Source organism: Trematomus bernacchii, unplaced genomic scaffold, assembly GCF_902827165.1.
Source record: "Trematomus bernacchii unplaced genomic scaffold, fTreBer1.1, whole genome shotgun sequence".
In the NCBI taxonomy this organism is placed as follows: Eukaryota; Metazoa; Chordata; class Actinopteri; order Perciformes; family Nototheniidae; genus Trematomus; species Trematomus bernacchii.
In genome coordinates this window covers 127,928-148,606 of record NW_022987699.1, presented here as the reverse complement: position 1 = coordinate 148,606, position 20,679 = coordinate 127,928, and the positions used below count along the sequence as shown (strand labels likewise).

At 43.9% G+C, this 20,679-nt stretch overlaps 2 protein-coding genes across 2 annotated transcripts in view; one reads left to right on the top strand and one right to left on the bottom strand.

Moving 5' to 3' along the window:
- Positions 1 to 20,679, bottom strand: part of LOC117490060 (NLR family CARD domain-containing protein 3-like) — a 108,508-nt gene that overhangs the window by 25,310 nt on the left and 62,519 nt on the right. The gene's annotated exons all lie outside the window — the stretch shown is intronic.
- The window catches only part of LOC117490058 (NLR family CARD domain-containing protein 3-like), a 52,619-nt gene that overhangs the window by 5,273 nt on the left and 26,667 nt on the right, over positions 1 to 20,679 (top strand). Inside the window, exon 2 of the mRNA XM_034139650.1 lies at positions 11,073 to 11,301. Within this exon, the coding sequence (XP_033995541.1) occupies positions 11,073 to 11,301 (229 nt within the window). The remainder of the gene's footprint in view (positions 1 to 11,072; positions 11,302 to 20,679) is intronic.

The window sequence follows — 20,679 nt, the reverse complement described above, 5'->3', positions numbered from 1 at the left end:
CCCTGGGTGTGTGTGAGACAAGTCAAGTGAGTCAGCCTGCCAACCAGCAGCAGTGTGCTGTCATTTCAAACATGTTACCCCACTGTTTAACACAGTTTTACCTGTGTTTTGAAGACTCTTTCCTGGGTCATTGTGTGCTCACCAGGGGCACGAGAATACCCTCCACAGAAGGGGTCGTGGTTCCGTGAAGAAGGCCGAATTTGGGTGCTCATAGGCAGCCTGCTGCAGAGTCATTTTCAGGCTCCTCTCCACAATTGTCCCCCTAAAATGATTTAAAATCATTATTTTTGCATTTAAATGCATTTATTCTATCATTTATATGGTTCCCCAACACAATGCACATAGTCTGGAGCTCACTGGGGTCCTGCATATAATTTAATCAGGCGTTTTAACACTTTTTCCCATGAAAATGATTTTTAATCACTATCATGGGGCTATGAAAATAAAATTCCGGGTAATGCAGAGCACAAGTGCACCTTTTACTATTTAAATGTATTTGTATTATATATATTTGGGCTAGAAAGGTGACCTCTCTGGGTGATTTAGTCAGTTTATGGAGCTTAGCCCACAAATCCTGGATGATCCAGGCCGAATTTGGGTGCTCATAGGCGGCCTGCCAGGCGCCCCCACCCGTGGAAAGCAAAAAAAATTGAAGAAAACGCTTAATTATAACTTAAAATAATCAAAAATGAAGTTTTGAAAAATTGTCAAAAAAATGACAGAGTGCCAACGGGAGAAGGGGCCAGACTATTGGCGCTTCAGGCCGATTTTTCCCCTTCTCCGATGGTTGGTACAACGGAGAAGGGGAAAAAGTCCCTGGGCTTCATTTCCACTTCTCTGTTAAAAAGATTCATCCATACTTTTCAAACTACCGTCTGCACGAAATCGGAAACCCAGTTTTTGGGTGCACTCAGAAAAATAACGGCTGTTGCAAATCATGGAAGAATGTATCCGCTCACCAAGCACTTTGAGTGGGCCTAATTTTGTGCCTCAAGGACCCCCCAGCCTGGTTCTCTCAATACTTAAAGTTTGACATGGAGGAATGCGAGGGCACTTTGCAGGTGACTCTACCCGATTATGAGACACTATTTTGGGGCGTATTTTTTACATTTCTCTGGTTCTCCAAATAGTTTAAGTTCGACATTTTGAGCCATGGAGGAATGCGAGGGCACTTTGCAGGTGACTCTACCCGATTTTGAGGCACTATTTTGGGGCGTATTTTTTACATTTCTCTGGTTCTCCAAATAGTTTAAGTTCGACATTTTGAGCCATGGAGGAATGCGAGGGCACTTTGCAGGTGACTCTACCCGATTTTGAGGCACTATTTTGGGGTATAATTTTTACATTTTGACCCCTTTGCCCGGTTATCACCAAAGTTGAGTTGGATGATTTCGACCATGGAGGAATGTCAGGGGAGTCCGCGGGGGACTCCTGCGGGGTCATGAGGCACTATTTTGGGGTACAATTTTTACATTTTGACCCCTTTTCCCGGTTCTCACCAAAGTTGAGTTGGATGATTTCGACCATGGAGGAATGTCAGGGGAGTCCGCGGGGGACTCCTGCGGGGTCATGAGGCACTATTTTCGGACACTTTTTTCCCATTTTCCCCCCTTTTGCCTGGTTCTTTTTATTTTTATTTTTTTTCCTGTTTTGGCCCGTTTGACCCGGTTCCTTCTGCCGGGGGCACTGCCCGGTCCCGGGTGCCCCCCCCAGGGCTCGCGTACAGCCGTTTCACCCCCCACATTGACGGATTTTGACCCCTTTGCCCGGTTCTCACCAAAGTTGAGTGTGATGATTGCTGAGTCATGATGCACTATTTTGGGGTACATTTCCCCCATTATCAACACGGACTAGAGATGTCTCGGAGATGGCTCGGAGCCCACACCCTGGTTCTATGTAACCCTGGAGGAATGTCACATGAGTCGACAGGGGACTGCTGCTGGCTAATGAAGGACTATTTTGGGGTACATTTCCCCCATTATCAACACGGACTAGAGATGTCTCGGAGATGGCTTGGAGCCCACACCCTGGTTCTATGTAACCCTGGAGGAATGTCACATGAGTCGACAGGGGACTGCTGCTGGCTAATGAAGGACTATTTTGGGGTACATTTCCCCCATTATCAACACGGACTAGAGATGTCTCGGAGATGGCTCGGAGCCCACACCCTGGTTCTATGTAACCCTGGAGGAATGTCACATGAGTCGACAGGGGACTGCTGCTGGCTAATGAAGGACTATTTTGGGGTACATTTCCCCCATTATCAACACGGACTAGAGATGTCTCGGAGATGGCTTGGAGCCCACACCCTGGTTCTATGTAACCCTGGAGGAATGTCACATGAGTCGACAGGGGACTGCTGCTGGCTAATGAAGGACTATTTTGGGGTACATTTCCCCCATTATCAACACGGACTAGAGATGTCTCGGAGATGGCTCGGAGCCCACACCCTGGTTCTATGTAACCCTGGAGGAATGTCACATGAGTCGACAGGGGACTGCTGCTGGCTAATGAAGGACTATTTTGGGGTACTTTTTTTTCATTTTCACCCAAATTTCCCTGGATGAAATATTTTTTAGTTTTTTTAGTTTTTAGCCCAGTTTTGGCCACAGCGTTGCCTGGAGGATAGGACCGAGATATGACAGACTCTCTGGCCGCCTCACAAGTCACTATTGTCGGACACTTTCTTTGCTTTACCCCGGTTCTATCACTCTTTCCTCCTTTGACCATACAACCCGTTTCCTGCTGGGGTGGTGCCTGGTTCCGGGGTACCCCAAACCCTCTCATGGTCGGGGCACCATGTATTGATGCATCGGACCCAATGTTGCCATCACCAGCCCCGCGTTGGTGCGGAAGTGGGACCATCTGACCCGGTGGTAACCCAATACTTCCCTTCGTCCATGCACCATGAATTGATGCATCGGACCCAGTGTCGCAACCACCGCTCACGCTAACGCATATAAACGGAGAACTATAACATAATTTTGATCAAAATCATTATGTGTGTTTCAGGAAGGATGTCATCTGAATGCCCGGTGTGCAGACTCTTCTATCTGGCATTGAACAAACACCTTAAGCACAAGCATGCAGTGCGGAACTTGGAGGAGAGGGGAATCCTCCTGAAAATAGCCAGTGGAAGGATAAATGTTCGGACCAAACCCTGTCCCATCGCTGGGTGTTCGTACGCTGGGAAGAGACTGGACCGTCATGTAAAACATGACCACCCTGAGTTGTCCCGACATAAGGCACATCAGGTCATGGCAAGGCTGAAGCATAGTGTGGCACTGCAGTTGCTCCATGACCTCCGTGAGACTAACCCCATCATTGGAATGGCTACATCATTGGATATAGACAATGAGGAGGAATACCCCGGGCACCCTCCACCCTTCTCCCCACATACCGAGTGTGACAACGAGGACTGCAGGCAGGTGATGCTGGAAAATGTGGCATTGAGGGCTCAGAAGGATGCCCTCAATGATGAGGTGAAGACCCTGCGCTCCAGGCTGAAAAAGGAGCTAAAACCCAGGAAGCAGAGTGCTGCTGTTCTTGAGGAAGAGGACGAATGTATACGATTTAAGGGCCTGGCAATCCCAAATACCTCCGGCATAAACACAGTAGCCTCAGGCAGCAATACCCCTGTGAAGAGCCCGGTGAAGACTGTCATGCAGTCCCCAGTAACCTCCGGTAGCGAGACCCCTGTGAGGAGCCCGGTGAAGACTGTCATGCTTGCAGTAGCCTCCGGTGGGAAGAGACCGGTCAAGAACCCTGTGAAGAGCCCAATGAAGACTGTCATGCTTGCAGTAGCCTCCGGTGGAAAGAGACCGGTCAAGAACCCTGTGAAGAGCCCAGTGAAGACTGTCATATTACCAGTTTCCTCCGGTAGCGAGACCCCTGAGAAGAGCCCGGTGAAGACTGTCATGTTTGCAGTAGCCTCCAGTAGCGAGACCCCTGTGAAGACCCCGGTGAAGACTGTCATGTTTGCAGTAGCCTCCGGTAGCGAGACCCCTGTGAAGACCCCGGTGGAAACTGTCATGTTTGCAGTAGCCTCCGGTAGCGAGACCCCTGTGAAGACCCCGGTGGAAACTGTCATGTTTGCAGTAGCCTCCGGTAGCGAGACCCCTGTGAAGACCCCGGTGGAAACTGTCATGTTTGCAGTAGCCTCCGGTAGCGAGACCCCTGTGAAGACCCCGGTGGAAACTGTCATGTTTGCAGTAGCCTCCGGTAGCGAGACCCCTGTATGCCGGAAGACCCGTGCCTCTAAGCTGGCTAATGACTTGCCCTCTCCCTCAAATTACTGGTCCACTGGGTGTGGACGGGGGAATACCATGCGTGAAATCACGTTGCCTAGAAGCATGGAGGCGTACCTTCAGACATACTTGGATCACTGTTTGGGTGTCGCTCCGACAGTAAAACAGAAAGACAATGTTGTGTCGAAGATCAGCCGGATAAAGAACTTCATAGTATACATGGCCCATGGTGTTAACCGCCTGTCAGACTGGCTGTTCCTAAGAAACATGAAGATGATCCGTGGCTGGAGCGAGTATATTGTAAAGCCGGGCCGGGCAGTCACAACATCAGAGTTCTTCCTGAAGAATGTGCACCAGTTCATGGGGTACATGTCTGAGTCAAAGCCCCGGGGGTGCAAGCTCACCCAGTCTGATATGACCCACATAATGAGAGAGGTGAAAGCCAACATGAAACACTTGAATAAGGCAGTCACTCTACATCAGTTTAAGGTGAAGAGGAACAAACTGGATCGTCTGCCGAGCCAGGCGGAGCTTCTCGCCGCCATGGCGGCCGCTGAGAAGCGCATCCCGGAGCTCCTCGACCTGATGGCCGGCACGCCGACCTCAACCACCCAGAAGCTTCTCTATGGCTATCTCACCCTCCATTGGAGCCTCCTGTATGGCCACCGTACGGGCGTGTACGCAAACATGAAAAACAGTGAGGTCTTAGAGGCAGCCATAAGGGGAACTGCTGAGGGCTACATCATCCATGTGCAGGATCACAAGACGGCCAAGACATATGGCGAAGCACAGCTGGCGCTTACAGTAGAGGAGTTTAGCTGGGTCATGCGGTGGATGGGGATTAAAGAGGCATTGCTGGGTCCTCAGAATGAATTCTTCCTTTTCACAAGGGGGAATCGGGCCTCCAAGAACCTGAACGCTCACTTGAAGAGGGCATGGGCTGATGCTGGGCTAGAAACAGCCGTCACCTTCACAATCCTGCGCACTGCCCTGGCTGACAATATCAAGCATCACCAAGATCCAGAAAGCCGGTCGATTCTCGCCAGGTTTATGTGTCACGACGTAACCACGGCGGACCGGTTCTACGCGAATGCGCCAGGTATAAAGGAGGCATTGAGAATCCGCTCCATGTTCAGGGCGTCATCAGATGCGGCAGCAGCTGCATCATCATCAGAAGGATGTCTACCGCTGTCAGATGGGGAGACCTCCGAAGAGGGCTGCTATAACAGTACAACTCTATCATCTTCACCTGATGGGTCATTGGAGCGGCAGCAGCAGCGGAAGCGGAAGCGGGAGGGAAAGAGGCCAATGAAGTCGGGACCGGGGCTGGTTGACACTCCTGATGATGGGGCAGGGGCCGTGGACTCAACCTGTTTGCCCTGGTGCACCGTGAGAATTAGACGCCTAATTTGGTCCCCTGAATCCCGCTAAACATTGTGAATATGTATACCGTGTATATAATTATTATTATAATCCTGTGTATACATTTTGTAAATAGTACAATATCTCCAGGGCGCATAACTGCACTTTACAAGCCAGGAAAGGTGCCAGAATCCTGGGCATACATTTTGTTAATAGTGCAACACCTCCAGGGCGCATAACTGCACTTTAAAACGTAGGTTAAGAAATTTAGTAGTACTGTTATAGTAGCAGTAGTACGTGTAAATAGTTTATGTTTTAGCCTCTCTGTACTGTCAACTGTGTTTTTTGTTCAAATAAAATAAAAAAAAAAAAAAAAACAATAACCTTGATGATTACCAGGGGCAGAAAAAGTGCCACTTTCCATCAGCACCGGGGAGGCACTCTCCTTGGTGCTGAACCCTGTGATGAGCGCTCAAGTGTTGGCGGAGGAGGTGTAAGCCAGAGGAGGGTGAACAAAAGTTAAAGTGTTTGAACCTCCAGCCCAGAAGGGGGGGTGATGCCGTGAAGAAAGCCGAATATGGATGCTGATGGGCGGACACAGAAGCACCATAAAACCACCCCCTTGTAAGGTCACCAGGGGCACGAGAATACCCTCCACAGAAGGGGGGGTGATGCCGTGAAGAAGGCCCAATATGGATGCTGATGGGCGGACACAGAAGCACCATAAAACCACCCCCTTGTAAGGTCACCAGGGGCACGAGAATACCCTCCACAGAAGGGGGGGTGATGCCGTGAAGAAGGCCCAATATGGATGCTGATGGGCGGACACAGAAGCACCATAAAACCACCCCCTTGTAAGGTCACCAGGGGCACGAGAATACCCTCCACAGAAGGGGGGGTGATGCCGTGAAGAAGGCCCAATATGGATGCTGATGGGCGGACACAGAAGCACCATAAAACCACCCCCTTGTAAGGTCACCAGGGGCACGAGGTTCTGGTGGGTGTGAATACCTGTGTTTAGTCCGTGGGGGAGTGCTTAACTGTGGGGGCCCGGGGACTCAGGGTGTGCAAGGTTATGGAGGTCCCACTGTTAGGGGCCCATGCTGGAGGTAATTAGTCCGTCCTTGGGGCTCTGTGAGCGGGCAAAAAGAGGTGATTTCCCCCTGGTCTCTGCTGGAGGTGCAGAGTCCCACTGTTAGGGGCCCATGCTGGAGGTAATTAGTCCGTCCTTCGGGGCTCTGTGAGCGGGCAATGAGAGGTGATTTTCCCGGTCTCCGCCCTGGAGGTGTGAAATAAACAGAGTCCCCCTGTTAGGGACTGGTGCTGGAGGTCTCTAGTCCGTCCTTCGGTGCTCTGTGAGCGGGCAAAAAGAGGTGATTTCCCCCTGGTCTCTGCTGGAGGTGCAGAGTCCCACTGTTAGGGGCCCATGCTGGAGGTAATTAGTCCGTCCTTGGGGCTCTGTGAGCGGGCAGAGAGAGGTGATTTCCCCCTGGTCTCTGCTGGAGCTGTGAAAGAAACAGAGTCCCACTGTTATGGGGACATGCTGGAGGTAATTAGTCCGTCCTTGGGGCTCTGTGAGGGGGCAGAGAGAGGTGATTTTCCCCTGGTCTCTGCTGGAGCTGTGAAAGAAACAGAGTCCCACTGTTATGGGGACATGCTGGAGGTAATTAGTCCGTCCTTGGGGCTCTGTGAGGGGGCAGAGAGAGGTGATTTCCCCCTGGTCTCTGCTGGAGGTGCAGAGTCCCACTGTTAGGGGCCCATGCTGGAGGTAATTAGTCCGTCCTTGGGGCTCTGTGAGCGGGCAGAGAGAGGTGATTTCCCCCTGGTCTCTGCTGGAGCTGTGAAAGAAACAGAGTCCCACTGTTATGGGGACATGCTGGAGGTAATTAGTCCGTCCTTGGGGCTCTGTGAGGGGGCAGAGAGAGGTGATTTTCCCCTGGTCTCTGCTGGAGCTGTGAAAGAAACAGAGTCCCACTGTTATGGGGACATGCTGGAGGTAATTAGTCCGTCCTTGGGGCTCTGTGAGGGGGCAGAGAGAGGTGATTTCCCCCTGGTCTCTGCTGGAGGTGCAGAGTCCCACTGTTAGGGGCCCATGCTGGAGGTAATTAGTCCGTCCTTGGGGCTCTGTGAGCGGGCAGAGAGAGGTGATTTTCCCGGTCTCCGCCCTGGAGGTGTGAAATAAACAGAGTCCCCCTGTTAGGGACTGGTGCTGGAGGTCTCTAGTCCGTCCTTCGGTGCTCTGTGAGCGGGCAAAAAGAGGTGATTTCCCCCTGGTCTCTGCTGGAGGTGCAGAGTCCCACTGTTAGGGGCCCATGCTGGAGGTAATTAGTCCGTCCTTGGGGCTCTGTGAGGGGGCAGAGAGAGGTGATTTTCCCCTGGTCTCTGCTGGAGCTGTGAAAGAAACAGAGTCCCACTGTTATGGGGACATGCTGGAGGTAATTAGTCCGTCCTTGGGGCTCTGTGAGGGGGCAGAGAGAGGTGATTTTCCCCTGGTCTCTGCTGGAGCTGTGAAAGAAACAGAGTCCCACTGTTATGGGGACATGCTGGAGGTAATTAGTCCGTCCTTGGGGCTCTGTGAGGGGGCAGAGAGAGGTGATTTCCCCCTGGTCTCTGCTGGAGGTGCAGAGTCCCACTGTTAGGGGCCCATGCTGGAGGTAATTAGTCCGTCCTTGGGGCTCTGTGAGCGGGCAGAGAGAGGTGATTTTCCCGGTCTCCGCCCTGGAGGTGTGAAATAAACAGAGTCCCCCTGTTAGGGACTGGTGCTGGAGGTCTCTAGTCCGTCCTTCGGTGCTCTGTGAGCGGGCAAAAAGAGGTGATTTCCCCCTGGTCTCTGCTGGAGGTGCAGAGTCCCACTGTTAGGGGCCCATGCTGGAGGTAATTAGTCCGTCCTTGGGGCTCTGTGAGGGGGCAGAGAGAGGTGATTTTCCCCTGGTCTCTGCTGGAGCTGTGAAAGAAACAGAGTCCCACTGTTATGGGGACATGCTGGAGGTAATTAGTCCGTCCTTGGGGCTCTGTGAGGGGGCAGAGAGAGGTGATTTCCCCCTGGTCTCTCCTGGAGGTGTGAAATAAACAGAGTGCTACATTTTGTAAATAGTGCAATATCTCCAGGGCGCATAACTGCACTTTACAAGCCAGAAATAATGTTTAAATGGTCGGGGAAAGTATTTTTAAATGTCTGGAAGAGAGTTTTAGACAGTCATTTTGCACGAAATCATTTAACATAGACGCTCTCCTGAAAATGCACAGAATATGTGCTTTTTCAGGAGACCGTCAATGTTAAATGATTTCGTGCAAAATGACTGGCTAAAACCTCGGAATAAGTGTTTGAAAAGCGGGGAAAAGTTGTTTAAAATAGTCTGATACCTCCAGGGCGCATCACCAAAAATGTACAAGCCAGGGAAGATGCCTGAATCCCGGATACTTTAGGTCTGTCACTTAGGGTGACCGCACCACTCCGACGCTCCCGAGAGTGGACGTCCATTGTTTGTAAGGCACCTAAGAGGGATTAGGTTGTAAACTTTAGTCTAGTTATCTCAGTGGGTCTCAAACGGTTTGGTCATCTATGTAAACAAATATTTCCATCTATGTAATATATAGTTGTATATAAAATAAGTTAAGAAATCCTTCCAATGTGTACTATAGGTCAGTACAAAAATAAAAAACACAGTTTGAAAGGGGAGTGATTAGTCAAATATGCATAAATAAAAAGAAAAAATGCAGACTAGGTAAGATAAAGATAGGAGAGAGGAGTTTATCAATGATTTGTTATTGGTTGTGAGCATATTCTAATGGCTTTGATTATTGAAATATATACAGTTCTGTTTCATATGAGTGTTGAGAACTGTATCCATAAATCTCTTAATGTTGCCCTCAAAGTGCACCAGATTGATGCATTCAACTTCAATTTAAAGAAACAAATCTTCCCGGGGTGCATGCCCCCGGACCCCCCTAGAGGATGTCAGGTAATCACAAATAAAACAGGTTTACATGGATAGGATACTAGATAAGTGTGCACACATTATATACACTACACATTTTTTTTAAAGATGAGCACATGGAGGCAGGAGTTCCAGATCATTGTTTTTATTGCAATTTGTTGATTCTTGTCTTAATTGTTGTCTGGTTGATCTGGTAGGAAAGTACAACACATCTTAGTTACTTCAAACATAATATTGATACTTCAAATTATATTCCAGCAAAGCAGTTTTCTTTTTACATAATTACATGTAGAAATAAAGTAACCAAATGCAGTGTAAACGGTTCTCAAGAGTTGCATGAGGCCAGCTTCTTTGTTCATGGGGGAGAGGGTTTGCCACAGGTGAGCTGGCTGCCTTTATAGATTAGCTAGCTCCGCCCCTCCAGGGTAGCAGGAGGAGGGAGCAGGTAGAGGGAGGTTGGAGTGGGAGAGGGATTTTCAAGGTTCAAGGTTCTTTATTGTCAATCTGACATAGCTACAGAGTAATTATGTAGTTGAAAATCTTATGTCACAGGCTTCTCCAACAATGCAACATAATAACATAATAACAATAAGAACAAGAGCAATACAAAAAGAATAATAGTTATAAAATAAAAAAAGTGATGATGTGGAATAGTGCAGTACGAGTCTATATACAAGTTATTGGAATGATATATATATATTAGGTATTAGATACATACTACTGAGTAGCAGATGAATGTTTGAAGTTGTTTCAACAGTTCAATTTTTTAACAGTCTCACTGCCCGCGCGCTGTCTCAGTGTACAATACGATAGCTTAAGGAAGTATCCGATTTGAGAGACAGGGCCATCTCCATGCTGCAGTCTGCACACATGATCTGTGGCTCTCTCCAGTTAAAGACACAAGGAACTGGCACATTTATAACAGTAGTATGCTATCAAACGCACACACACACCATTCACAGCTTAACCATATAAGCCATATTAAGAGGAAATTATATAAAAATACCGTATAGGTTGCTCACCTCAGAGAGGCGCTAAATCCTCAATACTGCCTTTAGTTTAACACATTTCTCCGGCATCTCAAATATCTATCTCACCAATGAATTATGTCATGTGGAACATTCACTGCAGATTAGTTACACCTCTTTTGTTAAATTGAATACAATTGTGCAAATACAGTAGTGCCATGTTGAAAAATAACAGTTCATTCAACAATCATTAAGGATCACGTCTTTATTATGAACTTTGTAACCACACTTGATTGCTTCGCGAGAATGAGCCACACACATCAGCATGTGAGTATGTGTGTGTTCATGCTGGATTATATTATTACATTACCAGGCATTGTATTTGTTGTTCCTGTGAAGACAATGCAAACATTAAATTGCTGAACACTCGAGAGAAGGTATTTTCTACGGGTAGGAATAAACGTCAGTGTAGCTGTAAGACATGAACTGCAAATGTGAGGCAGGTTCACGATCTGATGTTGACTTCCAGTTAAAGTTTACATTTTACTCTGTTCCAGCTGCTGGAGGACGACATCATTACTTTTGTGAAGAACGAGCTGAAGAAGATCCAGACAGTCCTGAGTTCATATTACCCAGAATGCTTAGAGAGTCAGAGTGAAGATGAAGAGGTGTTGGACGGTGAGGATGAAGAGCAGAGGAGCAGCAGCAGAGAGGCCTTTCTGAACATCTCACTGCACTTCCTGAGGAGCATGAAGCAGGAGGAGCTGGCTGAGCGTCTGCACAGCAGTAAGAGGATTTAACAAATGTTTTCACTTTAAAATGCATAGTCTTGTTAATCAGTGCATACGCATACTGGTTACTACTGGTACTAAAACATTAATTAAAGTGGACCTATCATGCTATATTTGAATAATATATTGTAGGGCCATACCTATATAAAACATGTCTGTGAAGTTTTTTTTCAAAATACCAAACAGATCCTGCATTTTAGCCATGCCTCATTTCGCTCTATTTGCTCTATTCCTGCCCTGTTGTTTCTCAAACTTACCTACCCCACCTTTAACTATGATGATATGAAACTTGTGGACGTTAATGTTCCTGATTAATCTGGAAACCTTAACACGCTAAAAAAGTAGCACAAATGAATCACTTCACTAAACTTTATGTATTTTGTTGACACTGATTGTACCATGATTGCATGGCAGTTAAAAAGCACAGAAAAACTGAAATCTGCACAAGCTACTGGAGACTACTGGACATCAGTAAGAACCGTCACAACCTCGCTACAACTGCACACCTAATCCATGAGTAAATTCTGCACCCAATCTTTTGTGGTGTAAACAGAGGAAAGGCATTTTGCCAAATCCTGCGCCGGTTTCCTGAAGTTCCACAGGAGTTTGAGATAGCGGACAGAGCTGTATACGTATGTTGAGAAAGCAAATGTTCCAATCATACGGACCAGACATCAGAAAGACTTCACCCTGCCAGCTCCAAAGCACAATGCCTTCGTAATGTCTGATTCGGTACATGTGCGGGTGGAGCTGTCATAGTTTTACTTTGAGGAAGTGGGCATGGTGAGCTTGTGTTAAGCACAGACCTTATAGAGTGGTGCAGGAACGAGTCCTAAAACCCGGAAATTAGTTACAGTAGCATTTTACCACTTCCTGTTCCCTCGTCTCAGAGTCAACGGCTTTTTGAACATGTTTTGGAAAATAGCTTGAAATAAGGTCTGTGGTTGCAGTGGCGTTTTTATATGTACAAAAGTGGTGGGGCATGAACAACTTAGATGTGTATATATAAGCTTCTGGTGCTTTTTTAAACACGTAAACAAATAGCTGTAGGCTATCCATGGTTCCGATAGAGAGAGGGGGGGGGGGGGGGGGGGGGTATAAGGAAAATACAGACACTCATCACCGAGGTCACAATATCAATCGATCCAGCAGAGCAGTAGCCTATAGGCAAAACACAGAAGATCAACAAAATATATGACATGAATGAACTTCACTGAAATGAAGCTGAAGTAGATGGTCAACTTCATTCCGTTTTACTGATTGTAATCGCTATACGCTGCTGTCTCTCGTCTTCTCTTCACAACTACACTTTTCGCGCCACACGTACTCGCGCCAATCAGCTCTGAATTATGAGATGACGTTTGGTGGGTATGCCAGCACTTTGCCCAGCTGGTGATAATTATTTTGCTGCACACATTGAATAGAAAAATACTCTGAGCATGCGCAGTGTAGTTTTTACAGCACACTTTCATTTTGACAGCAGAGAGAGGGGCTTGCCCCACATCGCTCAACACGGCTCAAAAGGCACACTGTGGACACTAATTGGAAGAACGCAGACTAAAACAGCAATGTACAGACGAATCAGATGACTAAACATGATCTTAAAATATATTTGAACATATATTGTTTTTGCATATTTTTGGCAGCCTGTCCTCCTACAAAAAACGACCATATAGGCCGATTGTTCATGCCCTTATTACGACCCAGAGACACGTTTTAAAGTGTATGTTGTTTCTTACACGACCACTAGAGGTGCTCTAGTGGTCGTGTAAGAAACAATATGCTCTCGGCCCGTTCATTGCAAACGCTCCGGAGGGACGTTTATTCACAAATAACCCTCTCTGGAAAATCCTAAATTGTGGAATAGTTTGGCCATTAAAATGCTTTTTGATTCGATTTCTGGCGAGAAGTGTATATTGTACTCTTAGAATCCACGTCCAGTCAATGTGTAGGATCTATAGTTTGATAGATATTACGAAGATGAATTGAGGTCTCGCCAGGATAACGTGTATATGGGGCAGCTTCTATGTAAAGTTAGCGTGGGTGAAAACAGTTTTTCCGGTCTCGAAGTTTTCATAATAAAACCGGATATATTCCCCTCACTGTCAAATGATTAAACAGTGATATCTGCATTACTCATCCACTAAAAAACATCAGTTTATCCTTGTTAATTACACAATATTGATTGGTTTAAATTGTGTACAATGCTTTTGTGTTTTTAACCTTCGATTCAGAGAAACAAATAGTTTTTTCGGAGTTTAGACACTACAGTTTCCGAAGACACTACACTACCCAGAATCCCCAGCTATCGTTTGGGACTACAACATCCGCCTTGCTTTACAAACCCCGTGATTAGTCCTCAAGCCCTGTGATTGGATGTTGGAGTGGCAGTGCGACAAGGTTACGCTGAGCGTCAAACAACTCTATGAAATGGAATGGAACCACGGCAGACTTTCCAAAACTGGAATTGAACGGGTCCAGCCCCCGGGTCCATCTCTTTATAAGAAGTTTTTGTATTTCCCACAATTAGAAGTTGCCAGTATTAAACTGTGTACACCCTGGAGGTTTAGGGGATACGAAACACAGTGGTGTTATCAAATGTAAAACATATTTTTTTATTTAACCTTTATTTAACCAGATAAAAACATTGAGATAAAATCTCATTTTCAATGCTGACCTGGCCAAGAAGGCAGCAACGTTACACATAACACAAACATATAAAATACAGAGAACATAACTAAGAAAACAAAAGACGAAAAAGCAGTCACTACATTGTGCACATTAGGACAGTAAGAAAAGTACACTACCTGTTACTGCAAGAGCAGCTGGTGGTGAGGACTTCAGACAACTTATAATTAATAAATGGGTGAATTAATATGACACCTAAGGTCAGAAGAGCTTTATTTAACAGCTGGTCTTATGTCTGTGACCCCTCCTGTTATTCATTGATAAGCCTGAAACATGCACTTGTCAAGGTTCAGAGGCAAATTTTGCAAATATGGCAGTAGCCATCGATCCTCTTAAGATAAGATAAGATAAGATATACTTTGTTGATCCCAAGTTGGGAAATGTTTTTGTTACAGCAGCATACTACTTTGTTCTACTCCACTACAATTCAGAGGTTAACCTGGTATTTTTACTCCACTACATTTATTTTAGTTACTTTGAAGATTCTGATTAATGATGTGAAATATAAACAACCCTTAACCCTTAGATGCATAAGTGGGTCTTTTTGGACCCGGTGAGGTGGTTTTCTTGAAGTATCTTTGTAATTAAAAAAATTTATCATTTCATATTCCAGCTATTCCTCAAAAAACATGTTTTGGATTTCATGCCATTCACATTTTTAATTTACATTTAAAGAAATTGTAGTTCTTGTATTAGTACCCCAAGCTTCCATAAGTGGGTCAAAACTGACCCGCATGCATTTTCTATGGAATCCTATGGTAAAACGTTTTTTTTCAAAATGTAAAAGAAATTTCTAAAATTATAAATAGTGGAAAATTAAATATAAAATATTTCTAGTGTGAACCAACATATAATACTAAATATTATACAAGAGATTTTTCTTAACCAAAAGGACAAAAATTGCATAAAAACCCATATTATTCTAACACGGGTCCTTTTAGACCCACTTATGGAAGAGTGTAGGGTCCAGTCACTCGTGCATCTAAGGGTTAAATCAGACTTTAGTTACACCTGAGTCAAATTCAGGGAAGGTGATTGTCAAGTGACAAAATATACTATGCAATATATTGGACGTTAAGTACTTTGTCAGACTTCATATTTATCTGTGGATAACCCCAAGGTTTTTTTCTTATTCAAAAGAAGACCTTAACTTAAAGGTTATTCTTTAATGTTTAAATAAAGCCTTATTAGTTTGTCTGTTTTGCACATCCTCCTGTTAATATCTTTGGACGTCCTGCACTAAACTGTTTTATTGTAGAGATCACTACAGTATCTTCTTGATATTTTCTATTCTATATTTCTATCATGCCTTCTACTTTCCCCCAATTTTGTATGTAGGCTACTCTTAACCTGTTAAGCACCAAGCCTGTTTTTCATGTTTCAGGCTCGAAAATGACATGCCCAAAACAAATGACTACAACTTAACTTCTAAAAGGGTTATATGAATAATTTCTTTTATCAAAGCAAGGTTACATCTGTGAGTTGGATGTAGAAGTATCAGAATCAATATAAATGTTTTTTATTTTAAAGAAAATTCAGATTTTACATAGTAAAAAACTGTAAATTATAGTGTCCGTCCAAAAATTCTTTTTTACAGATAGTGAAAACTACCCTTGGATGATGGGTTAGTAGACTAAAAGCTTTAGGAATCCAAAGTACAACATATAATAAGTACCCTGTATCAATATTGATGCAAAACAAGTGACATTTGACCTTTTTAGAGAAGTTTAGCCAAAACCACTCCACCTCTGAGGTGATTTGGGTGAAAATGTTTTTTTTTCCATATCTCTGGCCCCCCTTGGTCGATTTGGATGGTTGACACCTCTTTCTGACCGTTAGAGCCAATAGAATCGAAGGGGGAGGCTCCCACACACACACGTTGTGAAGAGAAAAGGTGGCGCGCATGTAAATGTGCAGCAGAGTGAAGCGATCTCTAGCTCTGGCATTTGGAAACGAAAAAGCAGTTTTATTGCTTATGGATTATCAGAAATAATTTCAAAGAGGACACAGATACATTGGATGAACCTATGGATTAACTGCAGCATCGTTTTTTTATCGTTTTAATGCCATTGAAGACCAGTTTTGACCAAGGTAAGCCATGTTAGCGTTTCTAGCTACTTAGCTCCACATGTTATGATGTACGCTTTCGTTTATAGCGCCGCAAATATTTATCACTGAGTGTTGAGGTTTTTTACACAGATTCTGTGTCTCCAGGACACCAAAAACGAGTGGTTGGCTGTGCATCTAGGATAAGTAATAAGGGAGTTATGAGTGAGTTTAAGTGCCGTTTTAGGTTACATTTTTTCGCTCGTGGCTAATTCAGAGGCTGAGTGTTAGCATTGTCGGGTTTTTTTGGAGAATTTTTTTTAAAAAGATCAGTTAGCTGAGTTTCTTCCCGTTACATGGATATAAAACATTCATAGTTTTATTAAATATTAAGATTCCTTAGACGTTGTTTCCTGCAAATGACGCGTTTATCCGCCCGGTACCGGGGGGGGCGGTGCGTAACAGGTTAATATTGAAATGTTTTCATCAAATAAAACGTATTCAACAACAAAATTCAATAACGTGCTTTAACCACTAGGCGGTGCGGGTTAAAAAACCAGTGGTCTAGTTAATAAAACATAATAATATCAAACATAATATGACTATTAACTTTATTGTGAAATTAAAACAGAACGGTAAAGGAAAATACAGTTTCAGTCTCTCGATTTGAAGCTTAGGCATTGTACCGTGAACCTGTATAGACCTGTAACAGTCAACTGCATGAGGAGTTGGAAAGGTAGTTAAAATCCCTTTCTATCATCTGTGCACCGTTATATAATATAACCTATCTACCAATTGGATCAAATATAAAAGTCAGCCGAATTAGTCTTGATACTGCAAGGAGACGTATTGTGTGAAAAGAAATGGAAGATGTTGTTTAATTGCTAATATATTTATGATCCACGTCACGTATTCAGTTTCGGCAGGAGTTCTTCCTGTTTGTCTAGAAGTCTTCTCATCAGGGCTCTATAAATAAATACCTACGGCAGATATGTAATATTTAATGCAGCCGAACCGTGTATTACAATGCCGTTATGTGATGACTTCCAAAGAGAAAAGCAAGAACACTCGGAATAAAGTATAATTTTTTTTTTTTAAATGTTTTCGGATTTCGCATTGCATAAACAGCATATCCCAACGTGCATTGCATGGCTAAACAATCCAATCACCGAGCTGACGATCTTTCCTACAGATGTAGCAGCTTATTTAGTTTGAAACGCGAGGGTCGTGGTCGGGCCGTGCACGGCCAGTGATGAAGAGCCTGCCCCCAGTCTGACATGAGACCGCCCCCGTGATAAATAAATGTAATTATTGTGAAGCCAGCTGCAATGGATCATTGATCCACCAGGGGGTGCAGTGGGGTTCCACACTGGAGCTCATGTGAAATCAACTTCGATACAGTAAGCTGGATGTACAGTATGTCTGGTACTACTGTATAGCGGATCTTTGTTAAGATCCATATGTCACGGATAGGATCATAGTCTGTGCTAAATAAGACATGTAATAATTTACAAAACATCACCATGTTGTTATTTAACAAAATAATGTTGTTTAGTCGAAAAAAACGAACGAGAGGAAATGCAGCCGGCTCTCGATTTTTAATCCTAATTTAATCATCATCTTCACCAAGATCATTTATGTTTATGTTCGCCGAATTGACATGAAATCACTGACAAATATGAATATTCTGTATTCAACTTCATTGAAACGATCAGGATCCCGACGCGTCGCGGAGGGATCTTGATCCCTGGGTGTTATTTTTCGCTGCAAATTATCCCGCTTATTACATGGCCACATTCTCAACAAAGTAACGACATGACTCCCAATCTTAATTGAAATGCTTTTATGGATTTAGAAAATGTTTTTATTGATTTAAAAAATAGTTGTATTGATTTAAATTGACATGCATCCGCTAAGAGAAATAGTCACTAGACACTTGACACAGTGGCTTTTGGCAAAGCAGAAAAAGAACACTCAAACCGAGAGATGAGTTATTGTTATTACAACGTGACTTCACTATTATTTAACAACTGTTGGGGTTAAGTATAGGTGAATTGCCCTAATGTGGGAAATGTTTTTATTGATGAACTGTGATCTTCTCGCTCCCAGGAAAGAAACTTAAAATGATGAGACTAATGGAGTCTCTGAAAAGGTTTAAATGGATACTTTAATTAAGTAACGTCGTTATAGAACAAGCATAGGTAAGGAAGAGACAAAAGCCGGTGTTGTCCCTCGTTCTCTCCCGCTGTGTAGATTGGGGGACCGCCGTCCTCTGTCTTCAATGTTCGACATCGCGAAGATTTCGACATTTTGTATTCATTGCTTACTTCCTTAAACCTTCTCTTTCATGACTTTTTATTTAATGCTTTATAACAGCTGTAATAGTTCGTTTAGAAATCCTAGAAACACTTTTACGTCAGTTCTCATTTACGGTAACTCCTTCTGACGTCATAGCTACCCACGTATGTGAAAACACTTTACGATCAACTGTACCTTCATTTAATATTCATCAGTAATAATATCTCGACGTCTATAGATGTAATGTTAAAGTCAGTAGGTTTTGGTGTGCAACATTCCGTGTCATTTTCACTTCACATTCAGAAAACGTAATATTAGCCACATGCTAAATACTAACCGGATATGAAGGATTTTCAGAATAAAAGCTTGGCATTGAGATTTAAATGAGAACTTCCGGGTTTTTCACAATAAAACAGCTTTTAAACTGACGGTATGTTTTAGACTAAATAATGCTATTAAACAGTGATTTTAATTTCTAACATTTTGCATTTCAGACTTCTGGAATATATTGCGATATGAACAGGGTTGGGAGGGTTACTTTGTAAATGTAATCAGTTACTGATTACTGAATACATGGCTCTGAAAGTAATCCGAATACAGTTACAGTTACGTGTCTTAAAAAAGGTAATCAGATTACTTTTAGATTACTTTTGGATTACTTTCTTTATCCATCACAGATGGGTATGTTTTGGTGAACAGGAGACACAAAAAGCAAAAGGAAACTGAATGTGTTTTTACTGTTTCAAATGGTTTATCAAGAGCACAACTGAAACATAACATCTGAAACGATGTAAACTATTTTTTCGGGGTTCGGGTGTTTTGTTTGATTTTAAATAAACAAAGTCTTGGCTTTCAGAATATGAAACTTTTATTTCCAAAATCACACGATAAATACATTTGTGAAGCTTGTAAAGGGAAGATGACAGGCACCTCTCACTCGCAATCTGCTCTTCCGCAGCGCCGCCCCCCTCCCTCCGGCTGAAATTATGAATGTACAGTAAGGCATATAGTAATCATAGATAACACGGCAGGGTCCGTTACAGTTTGTTTTCATCTGATTTCAAATAAACAAAGTCTTGGCTTTCAGAATATTAAACTTGTTTCTGCAAATTTAGATGATAAATACAACTATGAAGCTTGTAACGGCATAATTACAAGCGGAGAACGGAGTAATTTAACGTTACAGCAGGCATAACAACAGCCGGTGTTTATTTTATTATTATATATAGTCGTTCTTCATTTGTTTTAAAGCTCAATAAGGAAGATTTAAACTTTCACACACGTTGACCGGCGAAAAACTCTGCCCGGTTCCTTCGGCCTCCACCACGTTGAATAAACAGAAGGCTGCTTTTGTGGAGGAAGTTACAGCGCTACGTACGCACATTTAGCTTTCAGTGTTACTGACCTGAGATGTTTTTATTACATGAATGAATTACATTGACCATACCGTTCACCATCCCCCACCCACCTACTGTATGTTGATTTTTGACATGTAAATGGGTACCTACCCCCCTCTGAGTGAATACCTGTTGTACCTGTCAGGGGCTAAGCCCATAGGACGATGCTCTGATGTCATCACCCTCGCACATTTGTCATATGTTTACATAAAACGATGTTAACACTTTCTCGTTCTTAATATATGCTATATTTAGGGTCGATATGTGTTGAATTTACTTTAACACTAGAACCGCCAATCGGGTCAATTTGACCCAGAGCTGTTTTTTATTGTGTGTAACTTTTTTTCAATAAAATATTAAAGTCTTCCAGTCCGTGACTTTTCCTGAAATTGTGTTATGTAGCACCCTATGTTGTTAAAAATTGTCAATATGAAGTCAGATTGAAGAAATCGCCCAAAAAATTGCCATTTATACCTATTTCCGCCAAGCGGGTCATATTGACCCCACCCCTTTTCATATAAACATGACGTGTTGCTATAGCAACGCCTTTTGTCTACTGCGGTTCCTCCTTATAGATTGAGAGATAGATTGAGAGAGAGAGAGATAGATGGATAGATATATTGATAGATAGTTATAGATAGAGAGAGAGAGAGAGAGAGAGAGAGAGATAGAGACAGTCTGTAGTGAAGGAGTGTGCTCCCGCTCACGGGAGACTGCTCGCACTGCGCTCCGCAGCAAACAGCTGTGGGGCGAGTTGAAAGTACGTTATGCTGGCCGCGGTGTCTAAATAATGCTTACGGCCCAGCGGGCCATTTATAATGTCGAGCCCTGAGAGTCCACAGATTATATTGGTATACGTTTCATCCCTGTGCGATCAAAACTCTCTGTTCAATAAAAGAACATTTTACCTTGAAAATCAATGCATTCTAATAGCGGGTCAATTT